Below are 27,793 nucleotides of genomic sequence, written 5' to 3'. Positions count from 1 at the left end.
TATTGAGATTCGCTTTGTGTCCCAATATGTGGTCGATTCTTGAGAATGTTCCATGAGCATTTGAGAAGAATGTGTATTCTGATTTTTTTGGATGTAGTGTCCTGAAGAGATCAATTAAGTCTAACTTTTCTATTGTTTCCTTTAGGATCTCTGTTGCTCTATTGGTTTTCTGTCTAGAGGATCTGTCCACTGATGTGAGGGGGGTATTAAGGTCTCCTACTATGATTGTATTCTCATCAATATCTCCCTTTATGGCTGTTAATATTTGTTGTATGTATCTGGGTGCTCCTATATTTGGGGCATATATGTTGACAATAGTAACATCCTCTCCTTGGATAGATCCCTTAATCATTAAGTAGTGTCCTTCTTGGTCTTTCTTTATGTCTTTTGTTTTAAAGTCTATTTTGTCTGATATGAGCGTTGCGACTCCTGCTTTTCTGTCATGTCTATTGGCGTGAAATATTTTTCCCCACCCTTTCACTTTCAATCTATATGTATCTTTTGTCCTAAGGTGAGTTTCTTGTAGGCAGCATATTGAAGGTTTTCGCCTTTTTATCCACTCAGCCACTCTATGTCTTTTGATTGGGGCATTCAGTCCATTGACATTTAAGGTGATAATTGATAGATGATTATTTATTGCCATTTGAACCTCGTGTTCCAGTTGATTCTATGGTTCTCCATTCTTCCTTTCTTTTTTTTTTTTTTTTTTGGTTGTATGATCTCCTGTTCTTATCTGTTTGAGTGTATTTTTTTTTCATTTTTTGCAAATGCAATATTTGGTTTTGGCTTGTGGTTGTCCTGTTTTTTAAGTATGCTAACCCCTTCCCATAATTGTGTGTTTTAGCCTGATGGTCCTGTAAGTTCAATCACTTCATTACTATATTGAAATTAAGAAGAGAGACATACAAACAAACAAAAAGGGTTATTTACTTCCTAACATCCCTTGCCCACATTTTATGGTTTTGATGACTCTTTTTTATTTTTTTCTTTTTAATTTTATTTTGTTTGAAGCATGTTCATGATTAAATCTGTATGCTGGCTTATTTGAGTGACTGCTCTCTGATTGTGGTTTCCTCAGTCCTAGTTCTTCCTCTTCTTCTTCTTTTTTTTTTCTTTTCTTTTTTCTTCCCTTTCCTTCCTTTCTTTTTGGTTTAGAGAGGCCCTTTCAATATTTCCTTTAGCCTGGGTGTTGTGTTGCTATATTCTTTAAGTTTTTGTTTGTTCGGAAAATTTTTATTTCCCCTTCTATTTTAAATGATATTCTTGCTGGATAGAGTATTGTAGGTTGCGTATTTTTTCCTTTGAGCACTTTAAATATCTCTTGCCATTCCCTCCTGGCCTGTAGTGTTTCTGTAGAGAAATCAGCTGATATTCTTATGGGGGTTCCCTTGTAGGTAACATTCTGTTTTTCTCTTGCTGCCTTTAGGATCCTCTCTTTATCACTAACATTTGCCATTTTTATTATGATGTGTCTTGGTGTGGGTCTGTTTGGGTTCAGTTTGTTTGGGGCCCTCTGTGCTTCTTGTATCTTGAACCCAGTATCTTTTAGATTTGGGAAGTTTCCAGCAATAATTTCTTCAAATATATTTTCCATTCCCTTATCTTTTTCTACTCCTCATGGAATTCCTATTACGTGTAGTTTGGCCCGCTTTATATTATCCCATAGATCTCTTATATGGCTTTCCAGTTTTTTGATTTGGTTTTCTGTCTGTTGACCGGATTGAGTGATTTCCATGATTCTATCTTCCATATCACGGATTCGTTCTTCTGCATGATTCATTCTGGTTTTTACTGCCCCTACTTCAGTTTGCATCTCTGCAAATGAATGTTCTAGTTTTTCTTGGCTCCTCCTTATATTTTCTAGTTCCTTTCTGAGGGTATCTGCATTACTGTTCATATCTTCTCTGAATTCCTTCAGTATTTTCAGTATTTCTCTTTTGAATTCCAGGTCTGTCTGACTGCAGAGATCTGTTTCATTGTTGACTGTTTTAGGTGAGTTCTCCTGTTGGTTTGACTGGGGGTGGTTTCTCAGCTTCTTCATCTTGCTTGTTGTTTTCTTTCTCCTGAGGGAGTTGTACTCTCTGTGATCAGGCAGTGTTTGCCTTGTCACTGCCGTGGAATGTTTCCTGAGGGCTGGCGTTGTTGGTCAATATTTTTTGAGGCAGTGTGGCTTTTCTGGAGTGTTGATGGGGCTAACAGGGTATCTTTGAAGCAAAGGAGGACTTCCTGAGGGCATATAGGACTGGGAGGTCCACACCACGATGGTAGCAGATTTCACCTGGTCATGCAGAGCTTGCTCTGGTGTTTTTAGGCTGTGGGGTTCCTGCAGGGGGTTGGCGGTGTTGGGGAGCTGTTCCTCAGGAGTGTAGCACCCCCTGGGGGCTGGAGCAGCTATCTGGGTCTCTGAGAACCTAAGAGGCTCTTCCCTAGGGCAGCCCAACTCGAAGGACAGCCTGAGAATGTAGGCGGATCTTTTCACAGTCTGGCCGAGCTTGGTGCAGCTTTTCTGGGCTGCAGGGGCTCTTCCAGGGGGCTGGTGGTGCTGAGCAGCTATTCTGTGGGAGTGGGGAACCCCCTGGGCGCTTGGGCGGATAGCACGGCCATTGGAGACCCACGAGGCTCCTCCCCAGGGAAGCCCGACTCAGAAAGACCGTCTGAGATCTTTTCCCAACTCGGCCAGGCTTGTTGCAGCTTTTCTGGGCTGCAGGGGGTCCTGCCTGGAACTGGCAGTCCTATGCAGCTGGTCCACTAGGGCACCCCCTGGGAGCTTTGGCGGGTAGCAGGGCCATTGGAGACCCAAGAGGCTCCTCCCCGGGGCAACCCGACTCAGAAAAACCGTCGGAGAATTATGCCAATCTATTTACAGCCTGGCTAAGCTTGTTCTAGCTTTTCTGGGCTGCAGGCCTTTTCTCGGGGGCTGGTGGTGTTTGGTGCTGCTCTGCGGAAGTGTAGCCCCTCCAAAGGGCAAGCAGGCCTGTGCAGGGACAGCCGCTGCGGTGGTAGGCTTCAGGCAATTGTTGAGGCCAACCCTCCTGGATGGCAGGCAGCCCCAGGTCCGGTGAGAGCGTAGGGGGTGGTTGGGGTGGGGGGAGGGGATGCACTGGGAAGCACAGCTTTCTGCTAGCTAGCGGGCCTGTAAGCTTGCTGTGGCGTGGGGGGTATTCTATGGGGACCCACCCCTTCTTCTCTCCCCTCCCCAGCACGAGCGCAGACCAGGCTCTTCTCCCAGGTTCCCTCTGATGTGGCTTTCCACTTCCCCGCTCCTAGAGTATTGTTCCCTTCCTCTGCAACAGCTTTGTTTTCTAGTCTCCCAGGCAGTCTCTGCCCTGTCAAATGGTTTCTAGACCTCCCAAGCGGTTTCCGCTCTGCCCCGCACCCCCAGCCCAGGGACTAACCTCTGGAGCCGAGGTCTCGGTGCCCAGCCCCCACCCAGGCGTCTCAATTTTTGGTGACTGTGCCCGTAGTTCAGATGGTCCGTTGGGTTCTTGATCGGCTTTTCCGTACTCCAACTTACTGCTACACTCTTCTCTGCAGCTGGAGATTCCTTTGGTTCCTTTGATCTTTCCCCCGGTAGGTGACTTTCCTGGGTGCGGGACCCCTTTCTCATCCGCAGTTCCTTTTCGGCAGCACCCGTCCCACTTGGATTCACCTTCTCTCATTCTCCTTTTTCTCCCGTTCTGCCCAATAATGTCACGAACTTCTTGCCGTTATTGGAGTTTAGGTTCCTCTGCCAGCGATTGGTTGCTGTTCTGTGCGAGTCATTTATTCTGTAGATGTGCTTTTTTTGTTGTGTTTGTGGGAGAGGGGGAGCGTGTTCCCCTACTCCTCCACCATCTTGTCCTCTCCTATTTGTGTATTAATTTTGTATGCTGTGACCTTGCCAAATTCATGGATGATCTCTAACAGTTTTCTGGTAGAGTCTTTAGAAAGATTCTCTAGGTGTAGTATCATGTCATTTGCAGACAGTGATGGTTGTACTTCTTCCTTTCCAATTTGGATTCCTTTTATTTCTTCTCTGATTGCTCTGGCTAGGACTTTATTTTTAGCAACATGGATGGACCTAGAAATTGTCATGCTAAGTGAAGTCAGCCATACAATGAGACACCAACATCCAATGCTTTCACTGGCATGTAGAGTCTGAAAAAAGCACACAATGGACTTCTTTGCAGAACAGATACTGACTCACAGACTTTGAAAAACTTATGGTTTCCAAAGGAGACAGTTTGGGGGGTGGGGAGATGTGCTGGTGTTGTGGATGGAAATCCTATAAAATTGGATTGTGATGCTCATTGTACAGCTATAAATGTAATAAATTCGTTGAGTAATAATAAGTAAATAAATAAATGTAACCCAAGAAGTTCCCATTTTGGGGTAGTGGAAATGAATCTGACTAGGAACCATGTGGTTGCAGATTTGATTCCTGGCCTTGCTTGGTGGGTTAAGGGTCTGGCATTGTTGTGAGCTGTGTTGTGGGTTGCAGACATAGCTTGGATCTGGTGTTGCTGTGGCTGTGGCTCCGATTCGATCCCTAGCCTGGGAACCTCCATATGCGGCAGTTGCAGACCTAATAAGAAAAATAAATAAATAAATAAATAAATAAAATGTAACCCCAAAGCTTAGGTTTGGCCACTGTGAATTTGGGACTGGGCACCCGCACAACACATTGCGTGTGACTGACACAATTCTTGACCTGGGTGATGTTGGCCTTATAATTCATTAATCCATTTGTTTTGTTTTTGTGTGTGTGTGTCTGTATGTGCTGATGATAACAAGTTTAAAAAAAATCCAAGAAAGAAGAGATAATTTCTTTCCAGTCCAAGAGGTAACAGTCTAAGTATATGTCAGTAGTTTCATTTGCAATTACTTTATTTCTTTTCTCTTCTTTCCCAAGTCCAATGTACCCTGAGGTTGATTCTTGGTTATATATTCACCTTCTTCCTGTTGCTTCTGTTTTCATTTCACTTGAAATCCACCGGGCAAGGATTTTCTGCAACCAACGTCTGTCCCTGGAGCCCTGGTGTAAGTGCTTCCCTCAGGGACTGTAATGACAGAGGATAAAATGCCCCCATCCTGCCACACAACAGGCTGACTTCATCTCCAGTGTAGTGTCTGTCCCTGGAGGCTCAGTCTAAGGCTGGTGAGGGCATTAAACACCTGCCGATGGGGGTGGTTCCAAGACTAGGGGCATGACTGGGCAGGTGCTGTTTCCCAGACAGGCCAGAAGAAACAGACTCATGGAAGCTCTTGATGTAAGTACATGAAGAATGGTCATGACCAGAGGCACAGATCTCTGGTTTGAGCAGATGTGGTGGGTGAGGTCTGGGAAGGCAGGTGCATACTTGGTCTGTCTGATGTTACTGCAGGTTAGTAAATAAAGGGACACCATCCTTACAATTACAGGTGCCTTAGTAATTCACTTGGACATGAGAAAGGAGAGACATTCACCTAGAAATTGCAGGTGTGCCTTGGGAGATAGGAGAGCAGCCTTGAGATCTTGATGGGGCTCCCAAAGCAGAGAGGGAAAGAGGAACCCTCCAGGCCTTCTTGGGCAGATGTATGAAGATGGTATAGGAATGGAGGCCTTTGGAAGGAGATTTCTGGGATGAACAGGTATTGGCCCAAAGTCGCTCTATCAGGAGACCAAAGGGGCAAACACCCCTGAGGTCAGTGGCTTGGTCTTTGGCCAAAAAGAGAAACAGACATCACTCCCTTCTCCTCCTTTTCTCCTCTGTACATTGATAACCATCGATTTGTCGGAGAAAACGTATACCAGTGTCTTTTAGTTTGGTTAGTTGAAACCACGTACCTTGTAATTAGAGTGTCCCTCCTTGAGGGCAGAGAACATATCTTATTCACCACTGTAGGTGTCTTCTTCTTTGCATGGTCAAGGAAGGTGGAGAGTGTGAGATGGGCTAAAGGCTGCTGGTGACTTCACAAAGAGCATCCCCAGAAAATCTGTGTTTTCATTTCAGCTGGCGACCATGAGGTGACGTCTCTGGTGGTGCCTGCAGGTATGCTTTCCTTTAACCGCACTGGGGTCAGCCACACCGTCTTCTACTTGCTGGGCATCCCCGGCCTTGAGGACCAGCACCTGTGGATTTCCATCCCCTTCTTCCTTTCCTACGTCATCGCCCTGCTTGGGAACAGCCTGCTCATCTTCCTCATCCTCATGAGGCGCAGCCTGCATGAACCCATGTTCCTGTTCCTGTGCATGCTGGCCGGGGCCGACCTGGTCCTGTCCACCTGCACAGTCCCTCAGGCCCTGGCCATCTTCTGGTTCCGTGCTGGGGAGATCTCCCTGGATCGCTGCATCACTCAGTTCTTTATGATCAACTGCACTTTCATCTTTGAGTCAGGCATCTTGCTGGTGATGGCATTTGACCGCTACGTTGCCATATGCGACCCTCTGAGATATACCACTATTCTGACACACCCGCTGATTGGGAAGATTGGTGTTACCATCTTTCTGAGAAGTTATTGTACCGTTTTCCCCATCATATTTCTTTTGAAAAGGCTGACATTCTGCCGAAATAATATCATTCCACATACCTGTTGTGAACACATCGGCTTGGCCAAATATGCTTGTAATGACATTCGAGTGAACATCTGGTATGGACTCTTTGTCATAGTGTCAACACTTGTCTTAGACGTCCTGTTAATATTTGTGTCCTACATGATGATTCTCCGTGCTGTCTTCCACATGCCTTCCCAAGATGCTCGTCACAAAGCTCTCAACACGTGTGGCTCCCATGTCTGCATCATCATCCTCTTTTATGGGCCTGCCATCTTCACCACCCTGACTCAGAGGTTTGGACGCCACATCCCAGCTCATATCCACATCTTGTTGGCCAATGTCTGCGTGCTGGCTCCCCCAATGCTGAATCCCATCATTTATGGGATCAAGACCAAGGCAATTCGAGAGCAGGTGTCTCACCTATTTTTCCCGAAGCAGAAATGACTTTGCAGGAGGCACAGGTTTCTGAGCATCCAGCCCTCTGTGACATGGATGATAGATGTTGCGTTCCCACACACGTTGAAAACTGACTACTAGAAATAGCCCAGGGAGTTTGGTTTCCGGACGAGGGTCCAGGGTAATAAGTCTTATTTTCTGTCTGTCTTCTTTCCCTGGCTCATGGTGTTTTAACTCGGAAGCTCAGCCAGAGCCCTTAAGAGTATGGAGGAGGATTTTTCCTGTCCTCTGGATTCCACTTTAGTGACGAGGAAGTTAAGCTGATGTTGTCAGGTGTTGTTTGAGAGTGTTTAGAACTAGAAAGTCATGATGTGATTTTTGGATTTAGAAAGTGAATGATCCTGATGTTGACTGTTAGGGTTTTGGTACATGGACTCAGACTGCAATGAACTGGATAGTGGCAGTGTCACTAGTGTGTCCAACATTAAAGACTAGTTGATAGTTGATGAGTTCCCTCTGCCGCACTTCTCAGTGCAGGGACTTTCGAAGAGTGAGTTTTATTACAGCGTTTATTCCAACTAGATGCTAAAAAGAGCACATGTGCTATTTCAACTCGTTAGGCTTCCAAAATCTCGCTTTTAATTAATCCTTCAACAAATGTTGAATTATTAAAATAAATGTAAAATTATTAAAATAATTTTAATATGTTACATTTCCATGTGCAAATGCTCAGACATAGCTCTATCTGAAGTGATAAAAAGTAGGTAGAGGTTTGCATCACCTCCTCAATGTTCCTGAGAGTCATGATTTTAAGAGTATTTGTCAAGGAAAAGCTATGTCGGAGGCTACAAATAGGAAAGGAATGTCTTTGCTGTCCTAACTGCAGTTCTGGAGACACGGTTTCCTAAAGCCTTAAACAATTGTTCCAGGGAAATGAAAAAGTCTGGAGCTTATAAAGACAAGCAGCCATGAGGTTAAAAGTTGCCTGGGTAGGAGTTCTGTTGTGGCTCAGCAGGTAAAGAACCCACCTTGCAGTCCATGAGGACTTGGGTTCAATCTCTGGCCTGGCTCAGTGGGTTAAGGATCCAGTGTTGCGTTGAGCTGTGGTATAGGTTGCAGATGTGGCTTGGATCCCACATTGCTGTGGCCCTGGCATAGGCTGGCAGCTACAGCTCTGATTTGACCCCTCAGCTGGGAACCTCCATATGCCTTGGTGTGCGGCCCTAAGAAGACCAAAAAATTAAAAAAATGAAAATGGAAGAAGAAGACAGAAGTGGCCTTGGTAGAATGGTGATGGTCCCTAATGGGGGTCAGCAAATATTTAAGTCCTCAGTAGATATGTGAAGGAAGTTCTTCCCAGTAGATGGGCTGATAGGAGTTATTTCTAGAGTAAGGGTTCAAAATACCTTCTGAGTATTTGGCAGATATTGTGGATGACTCCATCAGGTCCAAAGGTCCGGTTCCATCCAGCCTGAGACAAGTTTAAGTCACACTGCCCCAGTGGCATCCTGGTTCCATTTTGGAATATTCTCTTAGCAATAGTGAGATGATTCGGGTTCACTTCCACATATGAACTGCCTAAGCTGCTGTGGTGTTGGAAGTCTACCCTCCGCTCAGCAGGGACGTACTCAGCATGTGATGTCTGCAGTGGTGAACAGGTTTAGGAGTTCTGGCGTAAAACGTGCACAGGTTCATTTGTAGAATATCTGAATGTGTATCAGATGTAGAGGTGTAGTGGATCTAATCACTTTCAATGTTCTCATGATTGTATTATGTTCTCTGATTAGATTGGATCAATACAGAACTTGATATTTCCCATGTACCCTTTTTTTTCTCATTCTCAAAGTTTTATAGAGGTAGAGTTGATTTACACTGTGGTAATACTTCCCCGAACCAGTTTGAAGTGCCAGGTGTGAGTCCATACTTTTTAAGCCTGAGTCAACTGTGCAAATGCCTAATAGAAAGTAATGAAGGATATGATAGTCTTGGTGTGGAGGCTGAGACAGAGCTGGCCTTGTAGACACGGCAAGAGGCAGGACTTACTGGCTCCGTCCAGGCTCCTTACGTATGAAGGAGAGGGCATGGAGAAGAAGAGATGCCTTTGATGTCATCTTCAGGTGTGAGGAGAGCGTCTATGACAGGGTGGTGGGCCACCTGTGTGCCCAAGAACAGGAGAGGTGGCATCCCATGCAGGTGATCAATGTGGACATGCAGGATGACCTGGAGGATGCCACGCTGGGATCGTTGGTCATCTGTGAGCTGTTGCCAACACCTCCAGCAGGTGGACGACATGGAAGACTGCCTGGCTAAGCTGCTCCTGGCAGTGGTGTTGGTCTCAGACTTGGCTGGGATCCTGCATTGATGTGGCTGTGGCATAGGTGGTGGCTACAGCTTCGATTTGACCCTTAGCCTCAGAACCTCCATATGCCGTGTGTGTGGCCCTAGAGAGACAAAAAATAAAAACAAAAACAAAAAACAATTGGCTCAGCATAGAGCATAATTTCTCCGTACTTTTTTTTCTTTTTTTTTTCTTTTTAAGGCAATACACTTAGCAGGGGTCTAATTGGAGCTACAGCTACCGGCCTACACCACACCACAGCTCACGGCAACGCTGGATTGCTGACCCACTGAGCGAGGCCATGGATTGAGCCTTCATCCTGATGGGTACTAGTTGGATTCGTTTCTGCTGAGCCATGATGGGAGCTTGAGGGTCTCAGTGCTTTTGAAATGCCATCCTCCTTGCTGGTCTTGAATGCAGTGTGGACGCCCAGAACCTAATTCTTTCCTTTTAAAAGAACACTTTACTTCTGGGTCAGACTCTAAGAACATTTTTTTTCACACCATTTTTAAGGTCTGACTACCATTTCATTTACCCTGGGTATTTTCTCTAATTGATGTTTCTTCTACAAACACCCTGCTTCCCTTCTTTTCTTTCTACCCCCCACCCTTTTAAGGCTGCATCCCTGGAAAATGGAGGTTCCCAGGCTAGGGGTCGAATCAGAGCCACAGCCTCTGCCCTACACCACAGCCACAGCAACACAGGATCTGAGCTGCATCTGTGACCTACACCACAGCTCACAGCAATGCCGGATCCCCAACCCACTGAGCAAGGCCAGGGATCAAACCTGCATCCTCATGGATCCTAGTCGGATTCTTTTCTGCTGCACCACAGTGGGCACTCCCTGTCCTTGATTCTTTGTTTTGTCCTTTCTATTGTTGAAGCAGTGCTTTTGCATGACTCCCCAGGCACCTCCAAGATGCACTCCTGTTTGCGAGACCTCTGCTTTGAGCCAGGTGCTCTCCAGCCTTGGTGCCCATGGCTGTCACGTGGAGGCCTTGGTATAACACGTCCTGGGGGCTCCACTCCCTGAGGTTCTGATTTGGTGGTGTGTTTTGGGTCTGGATGTGCGTTTTGAACACCTCCTTGGCTGCAGTTGCTGTTGTGGGTCTGGAATTCACACTTTGAGAAGACAGAGTGTATTTACTGAGTTCAGACCCTTTTCCATGGTACAATCACTGGAATTAAAATCCAGCACAAATGAACATCTCCACAGAAAAGAAAATCATGGACTTGGGAAATAGACTTGCGGCTGCCAGATGGGAGAGGGAGGGAGTGGGAGGGATCAGGAGCTTGGGGTTATCAGGCACAATTTCGAATAGATTGAAAAGGAGATCCTGCGGAGTAGCCTTGAGAACTATGTCTAGATCCTCATGTTGCAACAGAACAAAGGGTGGGGAAAAAATGTATACATGTAAGGATAACTCGTTCCCCTTGCTGTAGAGTGGGAAAATAAAATAAAATATAAAAAACCCCCATTATTGGAGTGTCAGTTGACTGACAATGCTGTGTTAGTGTCAGGTGTACAGCAAAGCAAATGAGTTCTACATTTCCATCTATCCATTCATCGTCAGCGTCTGTTCCCAATGTGGGTGTTACATTAGTTTTGAGTAGATTTCTCTGAGCTACCCAGCAGGTCCTTTGACCTAGCTCTTTATGTCTTCATTTTTGCTGTGCCTGTGGCATGGGGGAGTTCTAAGTTGAGCGATGGAAGCTGAGCCACAGCAGTGACCAAGCCAGGTCCTTAACCCATTGAGTGAGCAGGGACCTTCCCTGATGTGTTTCAGGTAGAGTAGTGTGTGTGTGTTTATCCCAGCATCCTAACTTATCCCTCCCCACCACATTTCCCCTTTGGTAGCCTCAAGTTTGGCTTTGAAATTTTTGGCTCTCTTTCTGTTTTGTGAATAAGTTCTTTTGCATCATTTTAAAATTGGATTGCACATGTCAGTGGTCTCATATGATATTTGTCTTTCTCTGTCTTACTTAGTTCACTTAGAATGCTGATTTCCAAGTCCGCCCATGCTGCTGCCAAGGGCATTGCTTTGTTCTCTTTTATGCCTGAATAACATTCGAATAGCTACATATCTCACATCTGCTTTTACACTGTTTCCCCTGGGACATTGAGCTTGCTTCCCCGCCTTGGCTTTTGGTTATCGTACTGTAGTGTACAGTGAGGTGCATCTCTCTCTTCAAGTGTCATTTTGATATGCATTTCTCTAATAATTCGTGATGTTGAACATTTTGTTCAGTGCTTTTTGGCCCTCTGTCAGTCTTTGTTGGAGAAATGTCTATGCAGATCTTCTGGGCATTTTAAAATGGGAATGTTTGGGTTTCTCCTTGCTGTAAAGCTCCCTGAGATGTTTGTTCATTTTGGAGGTTAATCCCTTGTCAGTCCTTCATTGGCAAAGATTTCCTGCCATTCTGTGGCTTTTCTTTTCTTTCTTGGTTTTCCTTTGCTGTGCAGATGCTTTTGAGATGAATTAGGTCCCATTTGTGTATTTTTGTTTTTATTGCCATGGCTGTGGGGGGTGGGTGGGTCCATGAAGATATTGTTGTGATTTATGTCAAAGTTTGTTCTGCCCATGTTTTGTTCTACGAATTTTATAATGTCTGGCCGTATGTTTAGGTCTTTGATCTCCTTTGAGCTGATTTTTGTGTATGGTGTTAGAGAGTGTTCTAATTTCATTCTTTTAAAACACTTTTTCACATTAGACATATTTGCCGTACAATGTTGTGTCCATTTCTGGTGTACATCCAAATGGCCCAGTCATAGTAGGATTTTCTTTTTCTCATGTTACCCGCCATCATGGTCTATCACAAGAGATTGGCTATAGGTTCTTGCTATTCAGTAAGACCTCACTGCTTATGCATCCTCGATGTAATAGTTTGCATCTAGTAACCCAAACTCCCATTCCATCCCACTCCCTCCCCCTTGGCAAGGACATGTGTGTTCTCCATGTCTGTGAGTGCATATCTATTTTGTAGATAGGTTCATCTGTGCCACATTTTCAATTCCACATATGTGTTATCACATGGTCTTTGTCTTTCTCTCTCTGACTTACTTGACTCAGTATGAGGGTCTCTAGTTCCATCCATGTGGCTTCAGATGGCATTACCGTGTTCTTTTTTATGGCTGACTAGTATTGCATTGTGTATATATAGCACATCTTAATCCATTCATCCGTTGATGGACATAGAGGTTGTTTCCAGGTCTTGGTTATTGGGGAGAGTGCTGCAGTGAATACAGTGATGCATGTATCTTTTTGAAGTATAATTTTGTTTGGATATATGCCCATGAGTGGGATTGCTCTATTTAGTTTTCTGAGGTACCTCCATATTGTTTTCCCTAGTGGTTGTACCAGTTTCTAGTCCCACCAACAGTGCAGGCAGGTTCCCTTTCCCCCCCACGCTCCCCATGGTTTGTTATTTGTAGACTTGTTAACGTTGGCCATTCTGAGTGGTGTGAGGTGGTCCCCCATAGTAGTTTTGATTTGCATTTCTGTGTAATTAGTGATATTTGCATCTTTTCATGTGCCTGCTGGCCACCAGTTTGTCTTCTGTGGAGAAATATCTACTTAGGTCTTTTGCCCGTTTTTCAGTTAGGCTGTTTTGTGGTTGTTGTTGTTGTTGTTGAGTTGTATGTGTTTGTGTATTTTGGAGGATAAGCCTTTGCCAGTTGCATCAGTAGCAACTATTTCCTCCCATTCTGGAGGTTGTCTTTTAGGTTTTTCAAAAACGGTTTCCTTTGCTGTACACTAGCTTGTACATTTGAGTAGGTTCCATTTGTAGATTTTTGTTTAATTTCTCTTGTGTTGTGAGACTGACCTAAGGAACCCTTTTATGTGGTTGGTGTCAGGGCATGTTTTGCCTGTGTTGTGTTCTAGGAGTTTTATGATGTGACGTGTCATGTTTAAGTCTTTAGGGCATTTTGAGTTAATGTTTGTGCATGGCGTGAGGGTGTGTTCCAGGTTCATGGATTTACCTGGAGCTGTCCAGGTTTCCCAGCAGCACTTGCTGGAGATTTTCGGGGGAAGGCTTTCAGCTTTTGTCTGTTGGCTGTGGATTTGTCGTAAATGGCTTTTATTATGTTACGGTATGTTCCCTCGATACTCATTTTGGTAAGCGTTTTGATCAGTTTATGTTCTCGCCTGCTTTGTTGAAGATTAATTGACCATAGGTGTCTGGGTTTCTTGCTGGGCTCTCTATTCTGTTCCATTGATCCGTATGTCTGTTTTTGTGTTGGTACACACTCTCTTGCTTCCTGTAGCTTTGTAATGTTGTCTGAAGTCTGGGAGAGTTATACCTTCTGCTTTGTTTTTTCGCTCAGGATTGGTTTGGCCAATCTGGGTCTTGATTGTTCCATCCACTTGTTGGATTACTTGTTCTAGTTCTGTGTAAAGTGTCATGGGTGTTGAGATAGGGATGGCATGAAATCTTTAGATTGTTTTGTGTGGTGTGGCTATTGTAACAATGTTATTTCTCCCAATCCAGGAGCATGGGATGTCTTTCCATTGCTTTGGCTCCTCTTGAATTTCCTTGATGCAGGTTTTATAGTTGTCGGCATATAAGTCCTTCATCTCCTTAGGCAGGTTTAATCATACCCAATTTTTGTGGGTATGATTTTAAAAGGAATTGTTTTTAAAGTATTCCTTTTCTAATTCGTCACTGGTAGTATACCGAAATGCAACCAATTTTGGAATGTCAATCTTGTATCCTGCTACATTGTTGAATTCGTTCATCAGTTTGAGTAGTCTTTGGGTGAAGTCTTTAGGGTTTTCTCTATATAGTATCGTGTCATCTGCATAGAGGGACAGTTTTACCTCTTCTCTTCCAATTTGGATAGCTTTTATTTCTTTTGTTTGTCTGATTGCTGTGGCTAGGTCTTCCAGTACTGTGTTGAATAAAAGTGGTGAGAGTGGGCATCCCTGTCTTGTTTCAGATTGTAGCAGGATGGCTTTCAGCTTTTCTTTGTTGAGTATTATATTGGCTGTGGGTTTGTCATAAATGACATGTATTATGGTAAGGTATGTTCCCTCTGTACCCATTTTGGTAAGAATTTTGATCATGAATGGACATTGATTTTTTCTGCATCTTTTGAGATGATCATGTGGTTTTTGGCTTTTGTTTTGGTAATGGTCTATGTGACATTGATTGCTTTGCATATGTTGAAACCGTCCTTGTGATGTTGGGTTGAATTGCATTTGGTCATGGTGTATGATCGTTTTTATGTGTTGTTGGATTCAGTTGGCTAACATTTTGTTGAGTCTTTTTGCATCTATATTCGTCAACGATATTGGCCTGTAATATTCTTTTTTGGACATATCTTTGGTTTTGGTATTAGGGTGATGGTGGCTTCATAGAATGCCTTTGGGATGTTCCTTTGACAGTATTTTGGAAACATTTAAGGATGGGTGTAGGTTTTTGTATGTTTGGTAGAATTTTCCTGTGAAGCCATCTGGTTCTGCCTTTTGTTTGTAGGGAGTGTTTTTATTATATACTCGGTTTCATTTCTAGTGATGCTTCTGTTCAGATTATCTGCTTGTTCTTCTCCTTCTCCTCGTCCTTCTTTTGTACAGCCACACCTGTAGTAAATGGACATTCCCAGGCCAGGAGTCATATTGGAGCTGTAGCTGATGGCCTGTGGCCCTGCAACAGCAGCAGCAATTCCAAGCCACCTCTGTGATCTACACCACAGCTCTCGGCAATGACAGATCCTTAACCCACTGAGTGGGTCCAGGGCTCAGTCTCGTGTCATCATGGATACTGGTTGGGTTTGTTACTCCTGAGCCACAATTTGAATTGCTCCCCTACACTAATGTGTTGAGATTTGAACTTTGATAACTGATATGAGCTTTATTCTTTTTTTGTAATGAATGTGTTTTGTGCCATAAATTTACCTCTCAGCTCCGCTTTAGCAGTATGTCCCATGTTTTGATATGTTGTATTTTCATGTGAGCTTTTTTTCCTAATGCATCTAAAAATTTCCTTTGAGACTTGCTCCCTGATCTTTGGATTATTTAGACGTGTGTTTTTAAGTTTCCATGTGGAATAGATTTGCTGGTATATTTCTGCTCTTTGTATTTATTTGATCCATTGTGTTTGGAGAGAGAACACACCTCATGTGATGACACTTTGTTTATATATGTAATAAACATGTACACACACGCACATGTACAGACACACACACATATATGTGTATACATACATACCTATATATGTGTATATTTTAAATTTAATTCAATTTATTTATTTGCTTTTTAGGGGCACACCCATGGCATATGGAAGTTCCCAGGCTAGAGTTGGAATCAGAGCTGCATCTGCTGCCTCTGCCACAGCCAGAGCAACACGGGATCCAAGCCGTGTCTGTAATGTACACCAGAGCTTATGGCAATGCTGAATCCTTAACCCACTGAGTGGGGCCAGAGATGGAACCCGCATCCTCATGGATACTCGTTGGTTTCATTACTGCTAAGCCACAATGGGAATTCCAGTTTGGATGTTTTAAATCAAAGTACATTTGATTTACAGTGTTGGGTTGGTTTCTGTTGTGCGGCACAGTGATTCAATTACATTTACATTCTCTTTGATATTATCTTGCATTTTAGTTTATGGTAAGATACTGAATATAGGTCCCTTTGCTATACAGAGTAAGACCTTGTTGTTTATCTGTTTTGTACGTGAGTTCATCTGTATCATTGTTTTATTTTTTAATTTTATTTTTTTGTCTTTTTGCCTTTTCTAGGGCCACTTCCCACAGCATATGGAGGTTCCCAGTCTAGGGGTCTAATCGGAGCTACAGCTGCTGGCCTAGTCCAGAGCCACAGCAACTCAGGATCCGAGCCACATGTGTGGCCTACACCATAGCACACAGCACCACCAGATCCTTAACCCACTGAGCAAGGCCAGGGATCAAAGCCACAACCTCATGGTTCCTAGTCGGATTCGTTAACCGCTGCACCACAACGGGAACTCCTGTATCATTGTTTTAGATTATGTGCTATAACATAGAAGTTATATCATATGGCCTTTGTCTTTCTCTGTTGACTTCGTATATATTCTCTAGGTTCTTCCACATTGCTGCAAATGGCATTATTTCCTTCTTTTTTGAGTTTGTGGATTATTCCATTGTGTTTGTGTGTGTAGGTGTATATATATATTTTATCCATTTGTCTGTCAATGGCCATTCAAGTTGCTGCCATTCTTGGCTATTGTAAATCGTGTTGCTCTGAACATTGGGGTGCATGTGTTTATTTATTTACTTATTTTAATTTTACATATTTCTTTCTTTCTTTGGGCTGCACCTGAGACACGGGGAAGTCCTGGGCCAGGGATTGAACCTGTGCTACAGCAGTGACCCCAGCTGCTGCAGTAACAACACTGGATCCTTAACCTGCCGTGCCACAGGAGAACTCCCTGCATGTGTCTTTTTGGAAGCAGCCATGCACACCACTACAGCACCAACGTGCTACCCTGCACGTGTCTTTTTAAATGGGTGTTTTTCTCTGGATCTATATCCCAGCGTGAGATTGCTAGATCATGTAGTAACTCCTTTTTTAGTTATTCAAGGAAGCTGCACACTGGTTTCCGTGGTGGCTGCACCAATTTTCATTCCCACCAACAGGGTAGGAGGGTTCCGTTTTCCCCATACGCGCTCCAGCATGTATTATTTGTAGACTTTTTGATGGTGATAATGATAATTGTGGCCATTCTGAGTGGTATGAAGTGGTACCTCCCTGTGGTTTTGATTTGCTTTTCTCTAGTAATTGGTGAAGATGAGCGTATCTTCATGTGCCCTTTTAGCCATCTGTCTGCCTTCTTTGGAGAAATGTCTGTTTAGATCTCCTGGCCATGTTTGGATTGGATTGTTTTGTTCTGTTCTGTGTATTGAGTTGTGTGGGCTGTGTGTATATTTTGGAAATGATGCCTGTGTTGGTTGCACCGTTTGCAGATGCTTTCTCCTCTTCAGTAGGTTGTCTTTTCGTTTTGTTTGTGGTTGCCTTTGGTGTGCGTGTTTAGTGTTTTTGATGTTTGTGTTATGAACCAGGATATGGTTTTTTATTTTGGTTTCATGATGTCCAGAAACTTGGAAAGAATGTATTTTGCTGCTGATGGGTGAAGTGAGCTGTAAATGTCCATGAGAATTTGTTGGTGGTATGATCCAAGCCTTCTCTCTATTAACAGGTTTACTGTCTAGCAGTTGTAGCAGTTACTGAGAGTGGGTTATTAAATTCCTAAGTATAAATGTAGACCTGTCTATTTTTTCCTTATATTCCTATCAGTTTTCTCCTTGGGTACTTGAAAGTCCACTGCTTGGTGCATGCACATTCCTTTTCACTTTTGCCTGGTGTCTCCTCTAATATAATATCTTTCCGATGAAAATGCTTCTGTTCTGTTTTCATTACGTTGTGAGGAGCACGAGAAGACTGTCAACGCAGGAGTAAATTTCAACCATAGTTTGGCTGCACGTATGAGGACTCAGCATTCTGCGAGAATGACTGGCTAGATGGAATGACACATAAAGTGTGTTTATCTTTATTTGTGAATGTGTGCTTGTCATGCTTTATACAATTTGTAATCATTTTTGTATGTGCATATTGGTTTAAAGCTAGTTGTTGAACCTGTACAGGCAGTCTCATACATTGCTGGTGGTCACAAAGAATGTTACCACCTGTGTGGTGAAATCTTTGAGTATCTAAAAAAGCTATAAGCGCCTGTGACCCAGGCTGTAGTAATTCTAGAAGTCAACTACAGATCTATCAGTATAATTACCCAAGTGAAGAAGAGTGTGGAGAGAATCAAAAAGAAGAAGAGTCTCTCAGTACGCGATGGAGAAACATCACAATGTCTAACATGGGGAGGTGGGGTTTAGCACGAAATCCGAAAGAAAGGGACAGAAAGAACACTGTCTGTTGAAGAAATAATTGTGAAAAATTTCCAAAGTAGTTTAAAAAATACTTACAGATTCAAAAACGTAGCCAACCTCAAGGAGAATAAAAACGGGAAAGCTATGCCTAGGCCCATGCAAATCAACTTCAAACTTAGGATTGAGTGAGAACTGTGCATGTAGCCAAAGGAGGCAGCTGAAGGAAATATGAATGTGTCAAAATTATTATGACCCTCCCGTGCTCTAGGAACCAGGCAGCCCATGGGATCATATGCCCTTGGGCAAGAAACATTGTTCTTCACCACTCTGCCATTTGACACTCCTGGAGAAGCCGCAAGTGGGTGTAACGTCAATGTAAGCTTCTTCGTGAAGAAAAAATGTCAGTAAACGTTGGTTCATATTAATCTGTTGAGAGTAGACTGAGCATCCATTAAAAGACATTTATAAAGACGAGCCTCAGGGTAATGTTCGTGACTAGAGAAATTCCGTGCTTTCATTTGCCTTTGATTTTCTGAACACAGTGGGGCCAAGTGGTATTAGTTATTTCCCTTGGAATTGGTAGAGCAGAAAAGCACAGAGGCAAACTGGCATGTAAATGGTGTCTTGTCCGAGGTAAAGGCTGAAATAATTTTAGAGTAATTAGAATAGGGGAAAGTGGGGATCTAGTGGAGGTACCACATGGGACACAGCTGATAAAGCTTGCCAAAGTCAACTGAATCTGAACTGTGGGGTTTAGCACTGGGTTCACACTGAGAGCCCCAATTTGGATGAGCATAACAGCATTTATCACCTGCAATCCATGTCCATTTGAATTTTTAAAAAAGTCTAGCTTAGGTGGCAGTTGGATTTTGCATGAGAGCCCCTGGAGAGAAGCAGGAGAGAGAAAAAGAGCAAGAGGGAGTGAGAGAGATGAGACGTGGTCTTAGAGACCAAGCCCATTGGGAAGAAGGCAGGCCTGGTAGAGAGAGGACTGTCCCTGGGGCCCTGGTGTCAGTGCTTCCCTCCCGAGCTCTCCTGAGAGAGCATAAACAGCCCCCATCCTGCCGTGCAACAGGCTGGCTCAGCTCTCCACACTGGTGTCTAATTCCTGAAGACACCGTCTAAGGCCAGTGAGTGAATTAGACCTCTGCAGGTGGAGCTGTTTCAAGGCTGCAGGTAAGGGCTGGGCAGGTGTTACGTCACGGACAGGTGAGGGGGGACAGGACCCTTGGAGGGTGTTTATATGGGTGGAAAGAGAGTGGCCAGAGGCAGAGACCTGGTTGCTTATAGCAGAGGTGGAGGAGGAGGTGTGGGAGGGAAGGTTGAGAATATGTGGTCTTGCTGGAGTTACTGGAAGTGAGGCAATGAGGCAATACCATCTATTAAATAACTGGTGCTGTCGAATGAGACTTGAGATGAGAAACAGAAAACCAGTGGACTTCCTGTAGATGGCTTTTGGGACAATGTGAGAAAGACCCTGAAACTGAGAGGGATCTGTGGTGGATTTCCCCAGGCAGGGTGTGGGAGAGGGTTTGGGGAGTTACCAGGACGACTTGGGCAGGTGTGAGAGGAGAAGTAGCAGGAGGCAGTGCATGGGAGAATCGAGATGAGTTTGGTTCAGGCGGACGTTTCTCCATCGGGATGCCAATCCCGCAGTGAAATGCCCTAGCCCTGGCTTCCTGCCCTCTGTCTATGGCTCTGATTTTAAGTCTCCCTGCTGGTTCCTGTCTCCAATTCACTGTTATGACCAAATTCTGCAGTGCCCTCCTCTCAAGCTCTGCCTCTGTGGATTTGTGCCTTCCTCAGCCTTTTCTTTCTTTTCTTTTCTTCTTTCTTTCTTTTCAGGGCCGCACCTGTGGCTTCTGGAAGTTCCCAGGCGAGGGGTCAAATCTGAGCTACAGGTGCCGGCCTACACCTCAGCCATGCAACCAGCCATGTCTGCATCCCATTCTGCAGCTCATGGCAAGGCCGGATGGATCCTTAACCCACTGAGGGATACCAGGGATGGAACCCGCATCCTCATGGATATGAGTCGGATTTGTTTCCAGTGTGCCACAAGGGGACCTCCCCCAGCCTCTTCTTTCTTTCCTTTTTGGATTGAATTTGGTGCATAGGAGTCATTTCCATCTGGTGCTGTCTTGCCTTCTGCTTTTCCAACTCCTGCAAGAGGGGGGCTCCGTCACTGAAGATAACTTTCTCTGGGAGCAGCATGTGTGCAGAAGGAGGCCGTTCCAGACCCAAGGCCAACTGACAGGACCTTTTCCATTTTGAGTCTAAGGCTGTTTCCTCCCAGCTCTTGGCCCTGATAATTGGAGTGGATATTCCTCAGCAGAAAGGAAAATTAGGGGCATGAAGAGGGTAACGGGAGTGGACAATATGAGGTAAATGAGCATGAGCTAAACCTCATACTCATCTCTAATTCTTAAGACTTATCCACTTACAGATTTCCCTCCCTTTAAACCACACGTATGTAGGATCCTAAAGATTTCCATTTTTTTCTCTCTCCCTGGTTTGTGATAAGGTGCCTAAAAATGGTTAGTGCCCAATAGATGCTGGCTGAATGCCCGAGTTAATGCATGAGTCAAGGGATACTGAGAAAAAAGTGTTCAGTTTCTACCTGCAAAACCATTTTGAATATCATGCCACCCCTCCCCGGCATTCCCCACAGAGGTGAATCTCTTCTTTTTTCCACTTCCGTCCTTTCTGGACTCAGAGCCCAAGTTGTGAGCAGGAGGGGGCCTCAGCCCAGGCACACAGGCTGTGCTCCCTGTTAGCTTCTCTTGATTGTCTTCACAGGTGAGCCACCTGTATGTGATACCTTCAGAGGTCTCAACTCTCATTTCTCTCAAGTATTGATATTTGGCAAACGAGTCACATTTACTGAATGTGGTGATGACATCCAAATCCTGGAAGGGATAGTCAACATATCAATGCAAAAGTATTTAAGGTTTGACCCACGAGGTGACGGCTGCCGTCTCTGGCGTAAAGCAGATGCGTCACAGATGTTCGTTTGATTCCTCTGTGACCATGATGTTCAGATGGCTTTTACTTCAGGAACAGCACTGGCCATTTAGATGCCTGTCTCTTGGAATTCCCATTGTGGCTCAGCGGGAGTGTCTGTAAGGATGTGGATTCAATCCCTGGCTTCACTCAGTGGGTTAAGGACCCGGTATTGACCCAATCTGCGGTGTAGGTCGCAGGTGTAGCTTGGATCTGGTGTTTCCATGGCTGTGCCATAGGCCCCAACATTAGCTCGGATTTGACCCCTGGCCTGGGAACGTCCGTATGCTGCAAATGTGGCTGTAAGAATAATAAAAATAGAAGAATCCCATTGATTTAGTCCATTACTTTTCCAAAGAATCCTCTACAGGTAATTTAAAAACTAGGTTCTAAACTGATCGCTTCAAGATCTCTAAGGGCTGCTCCCCGTGTAAATTATGGCGTTCATGTGTGAAGCTGTGATCAAGGTCCTTCACCGTCAGGAAACACCTGCCTGTGCCTCCCCTCTCGTGCCTCTGCAGCCCTCCCTGCCTGTCAGCCTCCCGGCCTCACAGGTAGCAGGAGCACGACTGCTCCTTTCTTTCCTCACCGTGATAAACGACTCACCTCACATTCAGGGATCATCTTGCTGCTGCTTTCCCAAACACACCCCCTGGCTGCTCCTGCATATTGATAACCATCTGTTTGTAGGAGAGGACATGCAATGATGTCTTTTCATTTGGTTAGTTGGAAAAATGTATGTTTTGTTTTAAGGAAAAGAGAGGACTTTTTCCACCCTACATTGCCTATTCAATAATTTAATCAGAGATTTTATGAGGAGAATTTTAAATAAAAAAAAAACTTGGGCGTTCCCATCGTGGCTCCGTGGTAATGAACCCGACGAGCATCTGTGAGGATTCAGGTTGAATTCTTGGCCTTGCTCGTTGGGTTAAGGATCTGGCGTTGCCCTGAGGTTGGTGTAGATTGCAGAGGCGGCTCAGATCCTGTTTTGCTGTGACTGTGGTGTAGGCTGGCTGCTGTAGTTCCAATTGGACACTTAACCTGGGACCTTCCATGTGCCATGGGTATGGCCCTAAAAAAAAAGTGATAAATAAATAAATAAATAAAATTTAGGAAATACTTGAAAACTATTTTGAGATACAATGGAACTAATGTTCTTTACGTTGAGGCAGAAATACTTGGTAGTTTTGGTTGTGACTATACAGTCCCTGGTTTTGGCAAGAGTAAGTGATTGTTAGGAAAGCAGTTATGTAGGTATAGTTGATTTACATTGTTGTGTTGATTGGTGCTGTAGAGCTCAGGGATTCAGATATACATATTTTCTTTTTCATATTCGTTTCCATTATGACTTATTACAGGCTACTGAATATAATTCCCCATACTCTGCAGTAGGATCTAGTTGTTTTTCTATTCTACATATGCAAAAGTTTGCATAAAGAGTAAGCCTTTTAACTGACCCTCTTGGCTCCCATTTGTCCTCAAACCACTGTCTGAATAACCTTTATAAAATACTAATTTCTTCATTCTTAAAGTTGTTCAGTAGCCTTCAGGATGTAATTCGTATGTTTTATCTTGGATTCCACAGCCACTGCTGAAGTCTAACTTACTTTCTACTCTAATGTCACATGATCTGGTTGCAAAGCTTATAATTGCCTGAAAGTCATATGCTCACTCTGGAGTTCCCCTTGTGGCTCAGCAGGTTAAGGTCTAAGTTTGCCTCTGTGGGATGTTGGTTTGATCCCCAGCCTTGCTCAGTGGGTTGAGGATCCGGCGTTGCCCTCAGCTGTGGTGTGGGACACAGATACAGTGCAGATTTGGTACTGCTATGGCTGTGGCCTGGGCCACAGCCGCCTTTTACTTAGAGCATCACTCTTGAGGGCAGAGAACATATCCTATTCACTCTTGGCGATGTCTTAAAATGTCCATGTTCAAAGAAGACGGAAGGGTGGACCATGTCCACATATCCTGGTGCCTTTGCCAAGAATATTACAGGACAATCTGTGTTTTCATCTCTGTCAGTGAATGAGAAGTGCTGTCTTTGGTCCTCTCCCTGGCATGACTGCCTTAAACCACACTGGGGTCAGCCACACCGTCTTCTACTTGCTGGGCATCCCTGGCCTTGAGGACCAGCACCTGTGGATTTCCATCCCCTTCTTCATTTCCTACGTCACCGCCCTGCTTGGGAACAGCCTGCTCATCTTCATCATCCTCACGAGGCGCAGCCTCCATGAACCCATGTTCCTGTTCCTGTGCATGCTGGCCGGGGCCGACCTGGTCCTGTCCACCTGCACAGTCCCTCAGGCCCTGGCCATCTTCTGGTTCCGTGCTGGGGAGATCTCCCTGGATCGCTGCATCACTCAGCTCTTCTTCATCCATTCCACCTTCATCTCCGAGTCAGGCATCCTGCTGGTGATGGCGTTTGACCGCTACGTTGCCATATGCTACCCTCTGAGATACACCACTATTCTGACACACACGCTGATTGGGAAGATCGGTGTTACCATCATTCTGAGAAGTTATTGTACCATTTTCCCCATCATATTTCTTTTGAAAAGGCTGACATTCTGCCGAAGTAATGTCCTTCCACATACCGGTTGTGAACACATTGGCTTGGCCAAATATGCCTGTAATGACATTCGAGTGAACATCTGGTATGGACTCTTTGTCCTGATGGCAACACTGCTCTTAGACATCCTGTTAATTTTTGTGTCCTACATGCTGATTCTCCGTGCTGTCTTCCACATGCCTTCCCAAGATGCTCGTCACAAAGCTCTCAACACGTGTGGCTCCCATGTCTGCATCATCATCCTCTTTTATGGGCCTGCCATCTTCACCACCCTGACTCAGAGGTTTGGACGCCACATCCCAGCTCATATCCACATCTTGCTGGCCAATGTCTGCGTGCTGGCTCCCCTGATGCTGAATCCCATCATTTATGGGATAAGATCAAGGCAATTCGAGAGCAGGTATCTCTGATATTGTTCCCAAAGTATAAATAACTTTTCAGGAGGCACAGAGCTTTGAGCATCTCGCTGTCTGTGCTGTGGAAGATAGATGTGTTGGGGGGAGGCACAAGTGGGAAACTGAGTCCTAGGAAACAGCTCGGTGAGTTCGGTTTCCTGAGGAAGGGCCCACTGGGAGGTTCTAAGATTTCCATCTTCTGCCGTCAAGGCAACAGAGAGAGGTGCCTTGTTCTCCTGAGCATGAGCTATATTCTCTACAGAGCCTGTGAATTTCCAGAGTCATGAATCATTTATGTGACATTCTTGACTTGGTAATAGGTGAATCGGGTACAGGGTGCTGGTTTTGCATTTGTTCAGTGACTTCTCCCTGAGTTTCTCATCCTTTGTGACGTCTTGTGATATTTTGGACAATCACATAAAAGGGTACAATGTTTCAGTCATGCAGGAGGACTGAGTCCTGGATAACACTGTAGGTATGGTGAAGAATACTGTGTTGTACACTTGAACTTTGTCAGGAGATTTGGTCCTAGGTTTTGCAACACACCTCCATAGATACACAGGTTGGAGGTATGAAAGGGTGATGGAGCTGTTACTTCACGTGATTTGGATTGATCATTTCCCTGTGTATGTACTCTATGCATCCAAACATCATGGTATACTCCTTATAAGTGTTCCATTTCTACTTGTCGAATAGACCTCAGAGAAGCAGAACAAGGAGAATTCACCTCACATACAACCTCTCAAATGGTTAATCATTTGGTATGTGCTATTCCATATTTTTCTGTCTGTATCTCTTCGTTTCTGTGAAAAAGGATAAATGTAGATGGGCACATATGACACTGTGTATTTAGAAAAGGGGAGTGATATTGAAATCATAGTGTTTTAGTGTGTGGCATCCACTAAGTTGTCCATGGCTTCCATCAGCTGCCTGGGAGAGGGCTCTTCCGTGTGGGTCCGTGTTAATCCCTGCAATGGCTTGTAGAACACAGGTTGAGGACACTGGAGAGGAGGTTTTCCTTCTTGGCCAAGCATCATCCCCAGGTATGACCTTGACTCTCGGGCAGGGGAAGTCCATGATGCTCTAGGGAGCTGCCCTATTGTAGCATCTCCTGAATGGAACAACCACCACATGCCTTTTTCCTGGTTCCTTTTTCAGCAGCATGTTATAGTGTTAGAATGGAGTCTGTGCTAGACATAAGGGATGTGACCAGAAACCTTTGCATGAACCCAAAGCAACACCATTCCGTTTGAAAGGACTGATAGACTTGTGCCCGGGAAAGACATTGCATAGAGATGGGGTCCAAGCTCCCCCAGGAGAGCCTCCTTGCATGGAACAGAAATGCAGGACAAGCAGAGAAACGGACATGAGCTCAGGCTGAGGTCTCCATCCTGAGCAATAGCGAGGACGAGCTTGCTTTAAGAAGTTGTCCCCCCTGTGAATTTTCCCTTCAACAACCCTGGGTCTTTGAGTCTGGATTCAGGCTGAATGATTCTCACAAAACCCAAACATCATCCCACTTCTTGCCTCTGCTCCTTGCTAGAAACAAGCCAAGCCACTACCACCACCACCGCAGGCTACTGAATGAGATACTTGTGTCAATGGATTCAAGTCATGTATGTAAAAACATTCTCAGGGTTAAAACATGGTTAGATAACTGTTTCTCTGTAAACACCCTGAAATCCAACAAAACTGAAGTTTTGGGAATAAAAGGAGGGCGTCAACAAACATTGGTTGATGCCCTTTATGGAAATTACCAGAACTAAGCTAAGGTCTGGTGATGAAGAAATGCATCCACAGTCTCCTCTCTGAGGAAGTCCATCCAGTGGAGGAGACGAAACTAAGCAATTGAAACGCATTGTGCCAAGTGATGCAGAAAAGCCTGTGGGACATTGTGGAACAGAGGACCATCCCTCTGCCCATCTGGCACGTAGAGACCTTGTCCTACAGGAGGGGGTTGCCGAGCCAGACGTTGAGCAGCAGCAAGAGCCTGCTGGGTGAATGGCTTGGAAAAAGCAGGAAGCCCATCTGAAAAGTGGCAGCAGCATGCCTGCGATGGTCCTTCAGAGACAGGCGGGGGGAACCAGGCAATGCGTTGGAATTGAAGGAGCCCAGGCCGTGCCACCCCTGCATGGGCCACTTTGGAATATTGATGATTTAGAGTGGAAGGAGCCCGGAAAGCAGCAGTTGCAAGGGAGCTCTCCGACCTGATGCTTCCTACCTCACAAACGTGTCCTAGAGTTTCCCCTGAGAAAGGTGGCCTTGCTGTACCAGAAAGAGAGCATCCCAATCTCCAGAGACTGGGAAGTGATGCTGAAATGGGTTGGTACCAGCAAGGTGACGAAAGGGTATCTCCATTCGTTCCTCCCTCTCTCCACGATGTGTCTTCCAGTCACTCCCCCACAGTTTACTGTGCCAGCCCCAACCTTGTCTCGTCATTTCTTCACAAATTTATCATTTCTTTGTCTAAAGCACACAGAAGCATTTTTGCCCCTGAACACTTAGTCAGGGCTTCATTCTCTTGTGAAGGTCTTTGGGTGCATGTAAAAAGTGAATAGATCTTACTGAGTTTCCGTCCACTTGCTCTGCCTCATGTTGGTTAAATTCATAGGCTCAGCCAGAGCCCCTACGAATATAGAGGAGGATTTTTCCTCTCCTACAGATTCCACTTTAGTGATGAGGAAGCTAACTGATGTTCCCAGGTGGCTGTTTGAGAGTGTGAAGCAACAGAAAGGCATGATCTGATTTTGGATGAGAAAGTAAATTGTGCAGATGTTGACTATTAGGATTTTGGTAGGTGGACTCGGACTCCGATTCAATCCATTGAAGTATTGGATACTGGCAGTGTCAGCAGTGTTTATTCCATTAAAGGCAGTCAGTTGATCAGTTCCCAGTGGCATGCTTCCTAGTAGGATAAGAGACACCCAGATAAATGAGTTTCATTACACAGTCCCAAATATTTGTTAAAAAGAGCACGTGTGCTATTTCAACTCGTCAGGCTTCCAAAATCTTGCTTTTAACTAATCATTCAACAAATGTTTTCTGGACGAGTCTTAAGGCCTGGCCATTGTGCTAGGCACTAGGTAACACTGCAAGCTAAAGCACCTGCAGTACCACCCTTGAGATGTTTTAGTCTAATGAGGGGAAGCTAAGAACCAGCTTTTCATACACATGTATTCCCTTTCATGCTGCTTTAGGGTTTCAACGGAAAAGTTGCTTGGGTTTGGGAGGCAGCACGGGGTTCTTTGATGGAAGTGAGTTTCAGCTGTGATCCGATAGCTGAGGAGACCATTGAGAATGTGTGTGTGGATAAGGTGGAGACAGAGAACTCTGAAGGGAGCGAACTCAGCCCATGCAGAGACACTGAGGCTATATAACTCCTGGTACCTTCAAAGAACGCAGCGATCCCTAATGTGCCTTTCTGACAGGTAGGATTAGAACTCTTTCCATTTTTCTTCAAACGAGGGGAGCCCTGGCCGTTTGTAAGCAAGAGCCCTTCCTGATGATTTGTGTGTTTTGGAAGCGGTCTTGCTTTCTCTGTCTGCTCTGAGACCTTTGGTGGCCGAGGCAGAGCAGCAACAGAGGTTTGAGGGCCTGTCAGGCAGGTGAAGTTTCAGAGTGGAAGGCCTTTCCTTTGAGAGATCTAATCTGGAAGCACCTCAATGTGACCTGGAGTCTGAACTGTCCTGGTGTTGGCTCTGTTTTGTGCAACTTCTCTGGC

The 27,793-nt window shown here is 44.8% G+C and overlaps 1 protein-coding gene and 1 pseudogene across 1 annotated transcript; both read left to right on the top strand.

The window, feature by feature from the left end:
- Nucleotides 1–201: 201 nt before the first annotated feature.
- On the top strand, nucleotides 202–7,557 carry LOC100521672 (olfactory receptor 52B4-like). The gene has a single exon (XM_084978319.1). The coding sequence runs from the start codon at nucleotides 6,014–6,016 to the stop codon at nucleotides 6,956–6,958; it is 945 nt and encodes a 314-aa protein (XP_084834445.1). The 5' UTR covers nucleotides 202–6,013; the 3' UTR covers nucleotides 6,959–7,557.
- Nucleotides 7,558–23,151: 15,594 nt separating this feature from the next.
- Nucleotides 23,152–24,110, top strand: LOC100620193 (olfactory receptor 52B4-like; annotated as a pseudogene).
- Nucleotides 24,111–27,793: the final 3,683 nt, after the last annotated feature.

Source organism: Sus scrofa, chromosome 9, assembly GCF_054392235.1.
Source record: "Sus scrofa isolate SSC_HxYL_T2T_F1_AM1 chromosome 9, Sscrofa_HxYL_maternal_Yorkshire_Landrace_v2.0, whole genome shotgun sequence".
Lineage (NCBI taxonomy): Eukaryota > Metazoa > Chordata > Mammalia > Artiodactyla > Suidae > Sus > Sus scrofa.
The sequence above is the reverse complement of the archived record's forward strand: the minus strand, read 5'-3'. Positions and strand labels throughout refer to the sequence as shown.